The 18,364-nt window shown below is 46.1% G+C and overlaps 1 protein-coding gene across 2 annotated transcripts in view; it reads left to right on the top strand.

Annotated features, from left to right (window-relative positions):
• The window catches only part of LOC125457905 (glypican-5-like), a 502,368-nt gene that overhangs the window by 145,767 nt on the left and 338,237 nt on the right, over positions 1 to 18,364 (top strand). For both annotated transcript variants that reach the window (XM_048542684.2, XM_048542683.2), the window contains exon 3: positions 6,057 to 6,751. In XM_048542684.2, the coding sequence (XP_048398641.2) occupies positions 6,057 to 6,751 (695 nt within the window). The remainder of the gene's footprint in view (positions 1 to 6,056; positions 6,752 to 18,364) is intronic.

The raw sequence follows: 18,364 nt of genomic DNA, 5'->3' as shown, positions 1-18,364 counted from the left end.
CGCTCTTAATTATATCATTCAAATTTTTCGAAGCCAAATTCACAGTCAAGAAGTTTAATGATTCCAGCCAACATTAATGTATCCTTTTCCTAGTTGCTGATCTAAGGACAGACAATAATGCTGACCAGCCAGCAATATGCATTTGTCTTAGCCATAGGTTAGCCTTACATTGAATACTTCCATTCACCTTTACAATGTGTGACACCATTGCCTCACATTACCGTTGTGAATGCATTTGAATGCTTTAACTTCAAAGGTAATTTTTGCGCTGTTGTGGTAATCTCTCAAAGAATTCCCACAGTGTGGAAGCAGATCATTTGACCCATCGAGTGCACGCTGAACCTTCAAAGACCATCTTACTCAAACCCACCCCACCCTGCTCTGCCCAGCCCATCCTATCCCTGGAACCCTCCAGTCCCCATGGCCAATCCACCTAACCTGCACACTGTTGGACTGTGGGAGGAAACCATTGCAAACCCATTGCAAACACAGACAGTCATAGCGAGTTTTGAGAAGATTTGTAGCTCAGGTTGAGGTTCTGGATGTGAGTTTGCTCGCTGAGCTGGAAGGTTAGTTTTCAGACGTTTTGTCACCATTCTAGGTAACATCATCAGTGAGCCTCCGGTGAAGCGCTGGTGTTATGTCCTGCTTTCTATTTATCTGTCTATTTATCCAAGGAAACCTAAATAGATAAATAGAAAGCGGGACATAACACTAGCTCTTCACCGGAGGCTCACTGATGATGTTACCTAGAATGGTGACGAAACGTCTGAAAACTAAACTTCCAGCTCAGCGAGCAAACTCACATCCACAGACAGTCATCCAAGGGTGGAGATGAACCCAAGTCCCTGGCACTGTGAGCCAGCAGTCCTAACCACTGAGCCACCATGCTACCCTGGTGAAAATTCTATGACTTTTCACTGGGTCATGGAAAAAAAAATTATAGGCAAACTGATAGAAACTGAGAGTAGAAATAAATGGGTCATTCACATTGACAAACTGAGACGAGAGGGTATCACAAGGGTCTGGACTTGGCCCCCAGCTGTTCACAATGTATGTTCCTGATTTGGATGCGGGGACCAAATGTAAGATTTCCAAATTTGTGGATCAGACAGGAATGTGAGTAAGCCCAATACTGCGGATGCTAGAAATCTTAACCAAACATAGAGAATGCTGGAGAAACTCAGCAGCTCTGGCAGCATTGGTGGCAAGAGAAACAGAGTTTGTGTTTTAAGCCTGGTATGACTCTTATTGTGATAAAGGAGGATTTGAATGGGCGTTGTGATTGGACAAGAACATGCCAGATGGAATATAATGTGGAAAAACGCGAGGTAAATGTTCAGAGTGTTTAAGTGGTGAGAGAGTGGGAAGCGTAGATGTGCAAAGGCACTTGTGTGTCATTGTCAATGAGTCACTGAAGGTTTAAATGCAGATGCAGCAAGCTATTAAAAAAGACTAATGGACTAGTCAATATTGATTACATTTTCCCTGACAGCAGGACACTCCAGATTGTGTCTTCTAAGTGTCTTCAGAAGCCAACACTAAAACGTATGGGGAGTTGTGGAGATTCAGAAAGGAGTGTGAAAACAACAAATGTTGAGAAAATACGCAGAAATCTCAGTTCATGAAATTTATGAAAAAACCTTCATTCTGTGTCCACTACAGTGCAGAAGTTTCTGTTTGAAAATTCAGGAAGGAGACTGTTAATAATTTTGAGCTGATGTAAATTATAGTTGAGGGTGTTAAGAGGCTTTGGACTGATGTCAGGCTCACTTCCTTATTTGCTTTCATCACCAATCAATCAGGTAAGAAGCAAAGGGAGGGACAATTTGGCAGGCTGCGTTCACAGTTGGAGGAAAAAGTTTCCTGGTGAACAACCATCGTGGTTGGGAACTTTTAATTTAAATATGATGAAGGAAGTTGAAATAACTTCACAGATGCTAGTCTGCCTTCACCAAGTCACTCTTTATTTATATGTGGAGAGCCCTTGACGCTGATCCAGCTCCCTCAGAACCAGCTCTCAGAGTGACCTGAACTTCAGACACTCCTGTTTTGTATCTGTCAGCTACGGTTCCCTGACTTGACTGGGTTAACAGCCCTAGTCAGGGAACTCATTTTCTATGAATTTCACCTGCCTGCCCTCATTCCAATCAGTACAGAGGTATACTTTTAAATTATTTGTCTGTGAAGACATGCTGGCTGTCAGGCACTGCATCTCACTTTGCATGAGTTTTGATTAATGTTTCTGTAATTTGCTGTCATTTGTTGCATTTATTATAAAAAAATAAGCAGCTGAAGTATCCACATATGAAGTTTAAATTTGTTGCTATACTGGGTGCTGTTCTTGGGATCTCAATGACTTCATTTCTGGAATGTCTGAATCCTGAAGCTCGGCTCAATGGACTATTAAGTGGTTTCCAATTTTTATTCACAGATTTAACACTGAACTGGAGCATATAGCCCAGTGGAAATTGAGCTAGTTTTCTTTTTGTACTCACTGGTGGAATGTGGGAATTTGCCTGCAAATATGATATGACATGCCACAAAAAGAGCAGCACTTTCTTCCTGAATTTCCTACTCTTGCAGCTTGCAAATTTACCTGGGCTTCATATCTAAAACAATTTCCTATACTAAATCTTCACTTTCTTCATTTATTTTGTATTAATTCATGGGATGTAGGTGCCATGGTCTCGGCTGATATTTATTGCCCATTCCTATTGCCCTGTAGAAGTTGGTGATGAGCTCCTAATGAGGTGATGGCCTAGTGGTATTGTTGCTGAATTGTTAATCCAGAGACCCAGGTAATGTTCTGGGGAAAACCAAAAGAACTGCAGATGCTGTAAATCAGGAATAAAAACAGAAGTTGCTGGAAAAGCTCAGCAGGAGTGGCAGCGTCTGTGAAGAGAAAATCGGAGCTAACATTTCGGATCCGGAGACATTTCCTCAGCACGGTTGTGCGGAAGGGTTACCAGACCTGAGATGTTAACTCTGGTTTTCTTCTCACAGGTGCTGCCAGACCTGCTGAGCTTTTCCAGCAAATTCTGTTTTTGCTTATACTGTTCTGGGGACCTAGGTTCAAATCCTGCAATGGCAGATAATGGAATTTTACTTCAATTAAAATCTAGAATTAAGAGTATAATGATGACTATGAGTCCTTTATCGGAAAAAGAACATCTGGTTCACTAATGTCCTTTCGGGAAGGAAAGTGCCATCCTTATCTGCACTGGCCTACATGTGACTCCGGACCCACAGCAATGTGGTTGACTCAGTCTCAAACAGGGATAAGCAATAAATGCTGGTGAGCAACACCCTCATCCCATGAATGAATACAAAAAAACCTTGCTCCTTCTAAATTCACTTCCACTCCAGTTTATTTCTCATCAAAGTCTCCCCCACGTACCTCAGTTCCCTGTCACAACTTCAACAATATTTTTCAACAACCTTACTTCTGGAACCCTCAGGAATCTTTGCTCGCCAAGGTGTATGGTGTATTATGTTGTGCCTTGATGGAGCAGTTGTGAATTATTTTTCTTCTCCCCAGTGCCAGATTGTTTTTCCTCTGGCTAGAATTTTATCAGTGTCGATTGCGTTTCAGTCTGTCACAAACTGTCTCTCTGGTGCTGCAGGTAATTCAAATAGTCATTCTGACACCTTTCTGGCAGCTTAATGAGGTTTAATACAATCACATAATTGTCTTGCACACTACCAAAACTTTTCTAATTACTCAATTACATGCTGTCTCTCATTCTGTTGGCAGTAGGGCATTTTGAATAATCGATTTGTAAGCTATATGGTGGCAGTGGTCACAGTGCATAAAAATAAGGTAATTAAAGTGCGAAGCCATTCTCCTGCTAATACAGGCGAACTTGGGCAAAGTAAAACGGTGCTCAAACTAGAGTTGAAGCTTTCGCCTATAGGGTAAGGCTAGCAGCAACTAAAAGACAGATGAATCTGTGAGACATTTAGGATGTAAAGGAATGGTGAGCAGTTATCTTGATTGAAACAAAACAAGGCTGAGTGCACCACATTTATTATATTGTAACATTGCTCCATAAAATATAGGAGTAAAGGTAGGCCATTCAGCCCATCTCACTCAACGAGATCAAGGCTCACCTGATTATCCAGAAATCCACTTTCCTGTCTTTTTTATTTCTTGATAACCCTTGATTCCCTTACTAATTAAAAATAAATCTGTCAATCTCAACCTTGAATATACTTACCAATGCAATGTTATGGCAAAGAATTTCAGACTTATTACTCTCTGAGGGGGACAGAAGGAACCTCTTCTTAAATGGGCAGTCCCTTATTCTGTGCTTATATCCTTTTGGTCCAAAGCTCTCCCACCAGGGAAACAACCTCTCTGTATCTACCCTGTCAAGCCCCTTCAACCTAAGAATATTGTATGTTTCAATGAGGTCACCTCTCATTCTTCTCAATTGAACCTGCTCAACTTTGCATAGAATCATAGAGCCAATAAGTGTAGAGACAGGCCCTTTGAGGGTAGGCAAAGTAAATATAGGAAGGATGTTTCCTGTTGAGAAACAATCTCAAATGAGGGGTTGTAGTTTTAGGATAACAGGTAGCAGATTTAAAGCAAACTTTTGTGAAGCTGTGGAAGTCATTACCCTACACTGCAAGACCATTGAGCAGATTTAAGGAGAAGGTAGACAGATTTTCAATTAGTCATGGGTTAAATAGCTGTTGAGACTGGGTCAGAAAGTGGAGGTGATGCGGAGATGAGATCAACCATGATTTTATCCAATGGTGGAGCAGGCTCGAGGGGCTGAATGGCCTATTCTGCTGCTAGTTCTTTAAGATTTTTACTGTAACATGAAAGCTAACATCAACTTGCATCAAATATTACTTAGCAGGCAAATAACACATCAATCTAAAGCAAAAGTACTTTTGTATTAACTATCTAATGTAATCAAGATCCATTTTACTGCTCTCAGTCGCAAAGTCAAAAGGTTAACTCTGTTTGTGTGGCTGCAGGTACTGCCAGACCTGCTGAGTTTGCTCAGCTGTTTTTATTATAGCTCTTTTTCTGTGCACTGCTCTTCTGACAGTTATGTAGCATTACAAGAAACGAGTCCAAAATTTCACCCAGCTCTTCAGGCCCAGCTAAAACTACATTAAAACTCTTTCAAAAAGCAGATGTCTCAGGTGTGAGAGCTTTCTCTTGATCTTTCCATAGCTTTCTGCTTGACCTTCTTCCTCAATGTCAACCAGATCATGTAAGCTTGTCTCCAATCAGAGCTGTCTGATATGTCATCACACTCTCACTTCCCAGAACATTTTGTTCCACCTTTTAGTTAAAGGAGACATTTTAAACTTTAAATCTTGTTACGAAGTCTGAGCTTTACAATATTTGCAAATACGCAGAGTGTTGAAGTCAGTATTGTATGAGCCTTTCCTGAGCCATTGTTCAAGGAGTAATGGTCAGTGTCCATCACTGACCAATGGAATGTTGAGACAAATACGTCGAGTGAAGATCCTTTTAGCTCATTGCCTGTTTCCACTTAGATTTTGCTCTTCACATTATCATTCTGTAGACCTTTTAATAAATTCCTGAAGAGGGGCTAGATCTGAGTGGTTTGGAAAATAAACATTTTAGGAAGAAGCAGATGTAATGTGCCCTCCTCAAATCCATTCTTCTCTGGAAATAACTTCAAACCCATTTTCACACAATTCTCTTTATCCTCCGCCAACAGATCCAGTTGTTCTCTATTTCAATAAAACTCTCTGGAAATCCATCTCATTTGCCCTTAGTTTGAAATGGTTCTATTTGACATTCCATTTTGCATGGATTTTTCAACCGTTACTCAGTTTGCAAGAGGTTGGAGTGTTTCAACAGGGTGTGGTTGGGTAGTTTAGTGATGTTAAGGATTATTGCTTGAATTCAACTGTCAATGTTGAATTGGCGATAAATGGGATTTAGAACAAAGAGGGAGTAAGGGGATTTGTGGTAGAAGGGGCTGAAATGTGCAGCATGCTCTGTTTGATTCCTGAATATGTTGAATGTATTGTTACTGAAGTTCCTTCTTTTCCTTTGGCAGAGGCTTTTATATCCTTGATTCACATTGCCAGCAATCACACCAACTTCATGTTCAAGACAGGGTACCGGACAATGGCAGAGGAGGCTACAGAGGTGGTGAAGGGGCTATTTACTGACATATCACTCTATGTCCTGGATATGAGCTGGAGCATTGAGGACATAGTCCTGGGTTTCTTTGACAGCCTTTTCCCTTTGGTTTACAATCGGCTGATACACCCTGGACTAAGTGAGGTCTCTCTGGATTATTTAGAGTGCCTACGGTCAGCCAGACAGGATATTAACCCCTTTGGAACCTACCCTATGAAGATGGTAACTGAGGTGGCAGAACCTCTGCAGGCAATGAAGATTCTCCTCCAAGTCCTGAACATAGGCAGCGAGGTGATAAATATGACCAAGAGCATTGTTCTCACCCGGGAGTGTACTAGAGCCCTAGTGAAGATGCAATATTGCTCTCACTGCCATGGCCTTACTCTGATCAAACCTTGTGGTGCTTATTGTCTGAATGTGATGCGGGGATGCCTGGCCAATGTCGCTGATGTTGACCCTCACTGGCAGGCCTACATTTCGAACCTAAACGAGCTGACCGGGATCATTACAGGACCACGAGGTGTGGAGCGTGCTCTACTGGGAGTGGCACCACTGGTTAATGAAGCTATTTTGCATGCTCAGCTGAATGGACCTGAGATTTCTACTACAGTAAGTAAAGATATATTACTGTGTGTTAATGGCAACATTTGGACACTTCCAGGGGTTTGTCTGAGGACTGCGTTCGAGGCAGATGTGAAAGAATTAATTTTCCCCCTTTTTCTGAGTGTATATTTCCCTTGCAAAATGGTATCTCTGCTTGAGCCCCATTCTTACTGTTGCTGCTGCCTGCCTGCCTTTCTGTGTCACTGTGCTTTTATCTGTATGTATGTGGCTACAAAAGTACACTTTCTCTCTCCCTGAGTAATTACCTTATGCTTGCTTTTTTGTACACCTCTGTCTAATGCTTTTTCTGCTCATTTCTTTACATTCCAATATCCATTCTCTTTATTTATTTTCATCTTTGTGTGTCTCTTCTGTCAGTCTCACTGTTGATTTGTCTGCTTGTCTCTCCTGCCTCTTCCTTCTTCCTTTCACGCTAACTCCCTTTGCTTCATCTGTTTATTTACATGACTGCATCAAGTGCTTCGCTCGTCTCTGTCTCTCTCTCTCACTGTCTTTCTCTGTCTGTCTCTCTCTGCATTTCTCTCTTTCTCTGTCTCTCTGTCTCTCTTTCTCTCTGTCTCTCTTTCTCTGTCTGTCTCTCTTTCTCTGTCTGTCTCTCTTTCTCTGTCTGTCTCTGTCTTTCTCTGTCTTTCTCTGTCTTTCTCTGTCTGTCTCTGTCTGTCTCTGTCTGTCTCTGTCTGTCTCTGTCTCTCTGTCTCTCTGTCTCTCTGTCTCTCTGTCTCTCTGTCTCTCTGTCTCTCTGTCTCTCTCACTCTCTCACTCTCTCACTCTCTCACTCTCTCACTCTCTCACTCTCTGACTCTCTGACTCTCTGACTCTCTGACTCTCTGACTCTCTGACTCTCTGACTCTCTGACTCTCTGACTGACTCTCTGACTCTCTCGCTCTCTGACTCTCTCGCTCTCTGACTCTCTCGCTCTCTGACTCTCTGACTCTCTGACTCTCTGACTCTCTGACTCTCTGACTCTCTGACTCTCTGACTCTCTCACTCTCTCACTCTCTCACTCTCTCACTCTCTCACTCTCTCACTCTCTGACTCTCTCACTCTCTCACTCTCTCACTCTCTGACTCTCTGACTCTCTGACTCTCTGACTCTCTGACTCTCTGACTCTCTGACTCTCTGACTCTCTGACTCTCTCACTCTCTCACTCTCTCACTCTCTGACTCTCTGACTCTCTGACTCTCTCTCTCACTCTCTCACTCTCTCACTCTCTCACTCTCTCACTCTCTCACTCTCTCACTCTCTCACTCTCTCACTCTCTCACTCACTCTCTCACTCTCTGACTCTCTCACTCTCTGACTCTCTCACTCTCTGACTCTCTGACTCTCTGACTCTCTGACTCTCTGACTCTCTGACTCTCTGACTCTCTGACTCTCTGACTCTCTCACTCTCTCACTCTCTCACTCTCTCACTCTCTCACTCTCTCACTCTCTGACTCTCTGACTCTCTGACTCACTCTCTCACTCTCTCACTCTCTCACTCTCTCACTCTCTCACTCACTCTCTCACTCTCTGACTCTCTCACTCTCTGACTCTCTCACTCTCTGACTCTCTCACTCTCTCACTCTCTGACTCTCTGACTCTCTGACTCTCTGACTCTCTGACTCTCTGACTCTCTGACTCTCTCACTCTCTCACTCTCTCACTCTCTCACTCTCTCACTCTCTGACTCACTCTCTCACTCTCTCACTCTCTCACTCTCTCACTCTCTCACTCTCTCACTCTCTCACTCTCTCACTCTCTCACTCTCTCACTCTCTCACTCTCTCACTCTCTCACTCACTCTCTCACTCTCTCACTCTCTCACTCTCTCACTCTCTCACTCTCTCACTCTCTGACTCTCTCACTCTCTGACTCTCTCACTCTCTGACTCTCTCACTCTCTCACTCTCTGACTCTCTGACTCACTCTCTCACTCTCTCACTCTCTCACTCTCTCACTCTCTCACTCTCTGACTCTCTGACTCTCTGACTCACTCTCTCACTCTCTCACTCTCTCACTCTCTCACTCTCTCACTCTCTCACTCTCTCACTCTCTCACTCTCTCACTCACTCTCTGACTCTCTCACTCTCTGACTCTCTCACTCTCTGACTCTCTGACTCTCTGACTCTCTGACTCTCTGACTCTCTGACTCTCTCACTCTCTGACTCTCTGACTCTCTGACTCTCTGACTCTCTGACTCTCTGACTCTCTGACTCTCTGACTCTCTCACTCTCTGACTCTCTGACTCTCTCACTCTCTCACTCTCTCACTCTCTCACTCTCTGACTCTCTCACTCTCTCACTCTCTCACTCTCTCACTCTCTCACTCTCTGACTCTCTGACTCTCTGACTCTCTGACTCTCTGACTCTCTGACTCTCTGACTCTCTGACTCTCTGACTCTCTCACTCTCTCACTCTCTGACTCTCTCACTCTCTCACTCTCTCACTCTCTCACTCTCTCACTCTCTCACTCTCTGACTCTCTGACTCTCTGACTCTCTGACTCTCTGACTCTCTGACTCACTCTCTCACTCTCTGACTCTCTCACTCTCTCACTCTCTGACTCTCTGACTCTCTGACTCTCTCACTCTCTCACTCTCTCACTCTCTCACTCTCTCACTCTCTCACTCTCTCACTCTCTCACTCTCTCACTCTCTGACTCTCTGACTCTCTGACTCTCTGACTCTCTGACTCTCTGACTCTCTGACTCTCTGACTCTCTGACTCTCTGACTCTCTGACTCTCTCTCTCACTCTCTCACTCTCTGACTCTCTGACTCTCTGTCTCTCACTCTCTCACTCTCTCACTCTCTCACTCTCTCACTCTCTCACTCTCTGACTCTCTGACTCTCTGACTCTCTGACTCTCTGACTCTCTGACTCTCTGACTCTCTCACTCTCTCACTCTCTCACTCTCTCACTCTCTCACTCTCTCACTCTCTCACTCTCTCACTCTCTGACTCTCTGACTCTCTGACTCTCTCTCTCACTCTCTGACTCTCTCTCTCACTCTCTCACTCTCTGACTCTCTGACTCTCTGACTCTCTGACTCTCTGACTCTCTGACTCTCTGACTCTCTGACTCTCTGACTCTCTCTCTCACTCTCTCACTCTCTGACTCTCTGACTCTCTGACTCTCTGACTCTCTGACTCTCTGACTCTCTGACTCTCTGACTCTCTGACTCTCTCTCTCACTCTCTCACTCTCTCACTCTCTGACTCTCTGACTCTCTCTCTCACTCTCTCACTCTCTCACTCTCTGACTCTCTCACTCTCTCACTCTCTCACTCTCTCACTCTCTGACTCTCTGACTCTCTGACTCTCTGACTCTCTGACTCTCTGACTCTCTGACTCTCTGACTCTCTGACTCTCTGACTCTCTCTCTCACTCTCTGACTCTCTGACTCACTCTCTCACTCTCTCACTCTCTCACTCTCTCACTCTCTCACTCTCTCACTCTCTCACTCTCTCACTCTCTCACTCTCTGACTCTCTGACTCTCTGACTCTCTGACTCTCTGACTCTCTGACTCTCTGACTCTCTGACTCTCTGACTCTCTGACTCTCTGACTCTCTGACTCTCTGACTCTCTCACTCTCTCACTCTCTGACTCACTCTCTCACTCTCTCACTCTCTGACTCACTCTCTCACTCTCTCACTCTCTCACTCTCTCACTCTCTCACTCTGACTCTCTGACTCTCTGACTCTCTGACTCTCTGACTCTCTGACTCTCTGACTCTCTGACTCTCTGACTCACTCTCTGACTCACTCTCTCACTCTCTCACTCTCTCACTCTCTCACTCTCTCATCTCTGACTCTCTGACTCTCTGACTCTCTGACTCTCTGACTCTCTGACTCTCTCACTCTCTCACTCTCTCACTCTCTCACTCTCTCACTCTCTCACTCTCTCACTCTCTGACTCTCTCACTCTCTCACTCTCTCACTCTCTGACTCTCTGACTCTCTGACTCTCTGACTCTCTGACTCTCTGACTCTCTGACTCTCTGACTCTCTCTCTCACTCTCTCACTCTCTCACTCTCTGACTCTCACTCTCTCACTCTCTCACTCTCTCACTCTCTCACTCTCTCACTCTCTCACTCTCTCACTCTCTCACTCTCTGACTCTCTGACTCTCTGACTCACTCTCTGACTCTCTCACTCTCTCACTCTCTCACTCTCTGACTCACTCTCTCACTCTCTCACTCTCTCACTCTCTCACTCTCTCACTCTCTCACTCTCTCACTCTGACTCTCTGACTCTCTGACTCTCTGACTCTCTGACTCTCTGACTCTCTGACTCTCTGACTCTCTCACTCTCTCACTCTCTCACTCTCTGACTCTCTGACTCTCTGACTCTCTGACTCTCTGACTCTCTCACTCTCTGACTCTCTCACTCTCTGACTCTCTCACTCTCTGACTCTCTCACTCTCTGACTCTCTCACTCTCTGACTCTCTGACTCTCTCACTCTCTCACTCTCTCACTCTCTCACTCTCTGACTCTCTGACTCTCTGACTCTCTGCTTCACTCTCTCACTCTCTCACTCTCTCACTCTCTCACTCTCTCACTCTCTCACTCTCTCACTCTCTCACTCTCTCACTCTCTGACTCTCTCACTCTCTCACTCTCTCACTCTCTGACTCTCTGACTCTCTGACTCTCTGACTCTCTGACTCTCTGACTCTCTGACTCTCTGACTCTCTGACTCTCTGACTCTCTCACTCTCTCACTCTCTCACTCTCTGACTCTCTGACTCTCTGACTCACTCTCTCACTCTCTCACTCTCTCACTCTCTCACTCTCTCACTCTCTCACTCTCTCACTCTCTCACTCTCTCACTCTCTCACTCACTCTCTCACTCTCTGACTCTCTCACTCTCTGACTCTCTCACTCTCTGACTCTCTGACTCTCTGACTCTCTGACTCTCTGACTCTCTGACTCTCTGACTCTCTGACTCTCTGACTCTCTCACTCTCTCACTCTCTCACTCTCTCACTCTCTCACTCTCTCACTCTCTGACTCTCTGACTCTCTGACTCACTCTCTCACTCTCTCACTCTCTCACTCTCTCACTCTCTCACTCACTCTCTCACTCTCTGACTCTCTCACTCTCTGACTCTCTCACTCTCTGACTCTCTCACTCTCTCACTCTCTGACTCTCTGACTCTCTGACTCTCTGACTCTCTGACTCTCTGACTCTCTGACTCTCTCACTCTCTCACTCTCTCACTCTCTCACTCTCTCACTCTCTGACTCACTCTCTCACTCTCTCACTCTCTCACTCTCTCACTCTCTCACTCTCTCACTCTCTCACTCTCTCACTCTCTCACTCTCTCACTCTCTCACTCACTCTCTCACTCTCTCACTCTCTCACTCTCTCACTCTCTCACTCTCTCACTCTCTCACTCTCTGACTCTCTCACTCTCTGACTCTCTCACTCTCTCACTCTCTGACTCTCTGACTCACTCTCTCACTCTCTCACTCTCTCACTCTCTCACTCTCTCACTCTCTGACTCTCTGACTCTCTGACTCACTCTCTCACTCTCTCACTCTCTCACTCTCTCACTCTCTCACTCTCTCACTCTCTCACTCTCTCACTCTCTCACTCTCTCACTCTCTCACTCACTCTCTGACTCTCTCACTCTCTGACTCTCTCACTCTCTGACTCTCTGACTCTCTGACTCTCTGACTCTCTGACTCTCTGACTCTCTCACTCTCTGACTCTCTGACTCTCTGACTCTCTGACTCTCTGACTCTCTGACTCTCTGACTCTCTGACTCTCTCACTCTCTGACTCTCTGACTCTCTCACTCTCTCACTCTCTCACTCTCTCACTCTCTGACTCTCTCACTCTCTCACTCTCTCACTCTCTCACTCTCTCACTCTCTGACTCTCTGACTCTCTGACTCTCTGACTCTCTGACTCTCTGACTCTCTGACTCTCTGACTCTCTGACTCTCTCACTCTCTCACTCTCTGACTCTCTCACTCTCTCACTCTCTCACTCTCTCACTCTCTCACTCTCTCACTCTCTCACTCTCTCACTCTCTGACTCTCTGACTCTCTGACTCTCTGACTCTCTGACTCTCTGACTCACTCTCTCACTCTCTGACTCTCTCACTCTCTCACTCTCTGACTCTCTGACTCTCTGACTCTCTCACTCTCTCACTCTCTCACTCTCTCACTCTCTCACTCTCTCACTCTCTCACTCTCTCACTCTCTCACTCTCTCACTCTCTGACTCTCTGACTCTCTGACTCTCTGACTCTCTGACTCTCTGACTCTCTGACTCTCTGACTCTCTGACTCTCTGACTCTCTGACTCTCTCTCTCACTCTCTCACTCTCTGACTCTCTGACTCTCTCTCTCACTCTCTCACTCTCTCACTCTCTCACTCTCTCACTCTCTCACTCTCTGACTCTCTGACTCTCTGACTCTCTGACTCTCTGACTCTCTGACTCTCTGACTCTCTCACTCTCTCACTCTCTCACTCTCTCACTCTCTCACTCTCTCACTCTCTCACTCTCTCACTCTCTGACTCTCTGACTCTCTGACTCTCTCTCTCACTCTCTGACTCTCTCTCTCACTCTCTCACTCTCTGACTCTCTGACTCTCTGACTCTCTGACTCTCTGACTCTCTGACTCTCTGACTCTCTGACTCTCTCTCTCACTCTCTCACTCTCTGACTCTCTGACTCTCTGACTCTCTGACTCTCTGACTCTCTGACTCTCTGACTCTCTGACTCTCTGACTCTCTGACTCTCTCTCTCACTCTCTCACTCTCTCACTCTCTCACTCTCTGACTCTCTGACTCTCTCTCTCACTCTCTCACTCTCTCACTCTCTGACTCTCTCACTCTCTCACTCTCTCACTCTCTCACTCTCTCACTCTCTCACTCTCTCACTCTCTGACTCTCTGACTCTCTGACTCACTCTCTGACTCTCTCACTCTCTCACTCTCTCACTCTCTGACTCACTCTCTCACTCTCTCACTCTCTCACTCTCTCACTCTCTCACTCTCTCACTCTCTCACTCTGACTCTCTGACTCTCTGACTCTCTGACTCTCTGACTCTCTGACTCTCTGACTCTCTGACTCTCTCACTCTCTCACTCTCTCACTCTCTGACTCTCTGACTCTCTGACTCTCTGACTCTCTGACTCTCTGACTCTCTCACTCTCTCACTCTCTGACTCTCTCACTCTCTGACTCTCTCACTCTCTGACTCTCTCACTCTCTGACTCTCTCACTCTCTGACTCTCTGACTCTCTCACTCTCTCACTCTCTCACTCTCTCACTCTCTGACTCTCTGACTCTCTGACTCTCTGCTTCACTCTCTCACTCTCTCACTCTCTCACTCTCTCACTCTCTCACTCTCTCACTCTCTCACTCTCTGACTCTCTGACTCTCTCACTCTCTCACTCTCTCACTCTCTCACTCTCTCACTCTCTCACTCTCTCACTCTCTGACTCTCTCACTCTCTGACTCTCTCACTCTCTCACTCTCTCACTCTCTCACTCTCTCACTCTCTCACTCTCTCACTCTCTCACTCTCTCACTCTCTCACTCTCTCACTCTCTGACTCTCTGACTCTCTGACTCTCTGACTCTCTGACTCTCTGACTCTCTGACTCTCTCTCTCACTCTCTCACTCTCTCACTCTCTCACTCTCTGACTCTCTGACTCTCTGACTCTCTGACTCTCACTCTCTCACTCTCTCACTCTCTCACTCTCTCACTCTCTCACTCTCTCACTCTCTGACTCTCTGACTCTCTGACTCTCTGACTCTCTGACTCTCTCACTCTCTCACTCTCTCACTCTCTCACTCTCTCACTCTCTCACTCTCTCACTCTCTCACTCTCTGACTCTCTCACTCTCTCACTCTCTCACTCTCTCACTCTCTCACTCTCTCACTCTCTCACTCTCTCACTCTCTCACTCTCTCACTCTCTCACTCTCTCACTCTCTCACTCTCTCACTCTCTGACTCTCTGACTCTCTGACTCTCTGACTCTCTGACTCTCTGACTCTCTCACTCTCTGACTCTCTGACTCTCTCACTCTCTGACTCTCTGACTCTCTCACTCTCTGACTCTCTCACTCTCTGACTCTCTCACTCTCTGACTCTCTCACTCTCTGACTCTCTGACTCTCTGACTCTCTGACTCTCTGACTCTCTGACTCTCTCACTCTCTCACTCTCTCACTCTCTCACTCTCTGACTCTCTGACTCTCTGACTCTCTGACTCTCTGACTCTCTGACTCTCTGACTCTCTGACTCTCTGACTCTCTGACTCTCTGACTCTCTGACTCTCTGACTCTCTGACTCTCTGACTCTCTGACTCTCTGACTCTCTGACTCTCTGACTCTCTGACTCTCTGACTCTCTGACTCTCTGACTCTCTGACTCTCTGACTCTCTGACTCTCTGACTCTCTCACTCTCTCACTCTCTGACTCTCTCACTCTCTGACTCTCTGACTCTCTCACTCTCTGACTCTCTCACTCTCTGACTCTCTCACTCTCTGACTCTCTCACTCTCTCACTCTCTGACTCTCTCACTCTCTCACTCTCTCACTCTCTCACTCTCTCACTCTCTCACTCTCTCACTCTCTCACTCTCTCACTCTCTCACTCTCTCACTCTCTCACTCTCTCACTCTCTCACTCTCTCACTCTCTCACTCTCTCACTCATGAGCTTTTGCTTCTTTTTCTGTCTCTCTTTGCTTTCTATCCATTTCAATAAATGTTTCTGTAGACATAAGCTCCTCAGTGCACAATAACCAGCCTGGCCCTTGGACATGTAAACCACACAGAGTGGGTGATTGTTTGAAACTGTTTAAGAATTTCTTTGTTGAGTTGTCAGGATTTGGAACAATGAAAGTTCTAACTCACTGATGTCAATTGTGACTTGCCTGGCAATGGTCCCACTCCTGAGATGTGAGTACAAACTCTTGGCTAAGACTCTCAGTACAAGACTGAGATGATCAGAGATCCCACAAATAGAGGCACAGTTTGTCCTCTCTGCTGGGTGTCTATATCTCATCACACTACATCAAAGAAGAGGACAGGGGGTTGCCTCATTGTGCTAAGCAACATTTGCCCCTCATTAAAAACAGATTAACTGGTTGTTACCATTCTGCTGTGTATGAGTTTAGTTGTGCCTTGAGTATACCCAAAAAGCATCAAAATCACTGGCTTCTTTCCAAACTGTATTCAGCCCATACTAACCTGCTAAAGGGCACCCTGCCAGACCCATTGTCTTACCCCATCCCTTTAGTTTCAATTTTAAAAAAAATGAAAGAACTGTGGATGCTGTAAATCAGGAACAAGAACTATTGCTGGAAAAGCTCAGCAGGTCTGGCAGCATCTGTGAAGGCAAAAACAGAATTAACGTTTGAGGAAGAACTGAAAAAGGATCACTGGACCTGAAACGTTAACTCTGTTTTTGCCTTCCTAGATGCTGCCAGACCTGCTGAGCCTCTTGAGCAACTTTGTTTCTGCATTTCCCATGGCTAACCCACCTAACCTGCCAAACCCAGGACACTAGGGGCAATTTAGCACAGACAATCCACCCTAACCTACACATCTTTGGACATTGGGAGGAAACCCAAGCAGACGCAGGGAGAATGTGCAAACACCACACAGTTGGTTACCCGTGGGTGGAATTGAACCCAGGTCTCCAGTGCTGTGAGGCAGCAGTGCTAACCACTGAGCCACCGTGTCGCCCTTGGGTAGCCGTGGAGCACTGTGAAAGATGTCCTGAGATCATGGAAAGAGTGACCTGAAAGCCTATTCTTTCTTTCTTCCTTCCATGAGATCAAGTAAGTAGAACAAATGATTGGCTCTCAGTTGCTATCCAATGCTGGTCTGCCTCCAGTTGTCCAGGTGTCAACCTTAAAAGAGGGCTGCTCCTTCCCCAACATCTCCAGCTGCCCAGTCTGTCGACCTTCAAAGCGCGGGGCAATGCGGGAGAATTAGCCACTTGGATGAGATTGCAGAATGAATGCGGAGTTGCCCTGCGGCCTTCGAGGGAAGAGTGGATGGAGCAGGAGGAGCGGAATGAGTAGGACAGACAGCCACGCACGAAGTACCCCACCCGTAAGGAGAATTCTTGGTTGCCTGTAATGATATCAAAACAAAAGGGCTTTGGGATATGGTTTGAAATGGGCAGAGAGATGGAGAGCATGTGCAAAACCTCCAGCAGTACTGACAAACAAACAGCTTCAGCAGTAACCGCTCCAGTGTAGTCAACAGCTGTGCCTATAAACATGAGCGGCATGGTAAGAATTGAACAGCAGACAGAGAATCAAACTATTTCGGCAGGCCAACTTAACTCTCCTTCCTTTTTGTAGCTTTAACTAACTTTGGGGAAGAGATTCCTGACAGAAATGTTTGAGATGAAATCACATGTGAAACGAGTAAATAAATAAATGAGAAGAAAAGCCAAGGAGATTTGGGGAAAGAAAAATAACTGTTTGTGGGAACTTTTCCACAAAAATCAGCAAAAGAAAATGTGGGAAGCCCTATTTTACTCAACGTGAAGGACGATGTCAGAACCCTGTGTGAGTGTGCTGGATAGCAGCCATTGAGTTCTGTTATCAAAGCAGGGTCTGAGCAATTTTGTTTTGGTTAGTTTGGCAGCTCTCTGAGTTTGCGCTTGTGGCTCTCAAGGCTGACTGTCTGCCGCAGGGAATGTTGGACGCTTGATAGAGCGGTATGGTTACCGAACAGTAGGCCTAGCCCACTGCAGTGATACGGAGAAGACCCGAGATTTGTTTCCGGGCCAGCTTGACTCTGAACTGTAGCATCATAGAATCCCTTCGGTGTGGAAGCAGGCCATTCGGCCCATTGAGACCACACCAACCCTCCAAAGACCATCCCGCCCAGACCCAACCATCCCTGTAACCCATCATTCCCATGGATAACCTAGCCTGCACATCCCTGAACACTATGGGGCAACTTGGCAAGGTTAATCCACCCTAACTTGCACATCTTCGGACTGTGGGAGGAATGCGGAGTTCTAGGAGGATGTTTTTGTAACATTTTGTAGAGTCCGCCATCATCCCTCTCAGCTTTCAAAATACAAGGGCAGATCTGGTGGTAGTTTGGGGTGGGGGAGAGGGTTTGGTGGGTGGGTGGGTGGGGAGAGGTCTATTGGTAAGAGATGAAATAGTAACGCCATCATGCCTCCTGATGGCAGACCTTTTCTAGCAGCTGGACCCAGTGTTCATTTGACTAGCACCACTGGCTGGATGGAGCATTATGCACTGAATACTGTTGGCACCTTAAAGTGTGGCATCATCAACTCGTGAAGAGTTTTTTCAATCATAGCATTGTAGAATACTGCACCATTCAGTATGGTCATGGCTGATCATCTACTCAGTACCCTGTTCCCACTTTCGCTCATTATCCTTTGATCCTATATGCCCTAAGAACTATCCTTACATCTTTCATGAAAGTCTCCAATGGTTTGGCCTCACCGGTGTCCCTTGGCAGAGAATTCCAATTGTACCATCAGGAGCACAGTAGGTTATGTGCATGCCTCCAACCTCCCTGAAGGGACCTGAATGCTCCATTCGGAATCTGTCCCAAAGCTAGTGACTGCTCCCAGCCAATGGTCCTTGTCGGCTGTGAGGGCTGTGGTTGTATTGCCGTTAAT

Source organism: Stegostoma tigrinum, chromosome 14 (assembly GCF_030684315.1).
Source record: "Stegostoma tigrinum isolate sSteTig4 chromosome 14, sSteTig4.hap1, whole genome shotgun sequence".
Taxonomy (NCBI): domain Eukaryota; kingdom Metazoa; phylum Chordata; class Chondrichthyes; order Orectolobiformes; family Stegostomatidae; genus Stegostoma; species Stegostoma tigrinum.
The sequence above is the reverse complement of the archived record's forward strand: the minus strand, read 5'-3'. Positions and strand labels throughout refer to the sequence as shown.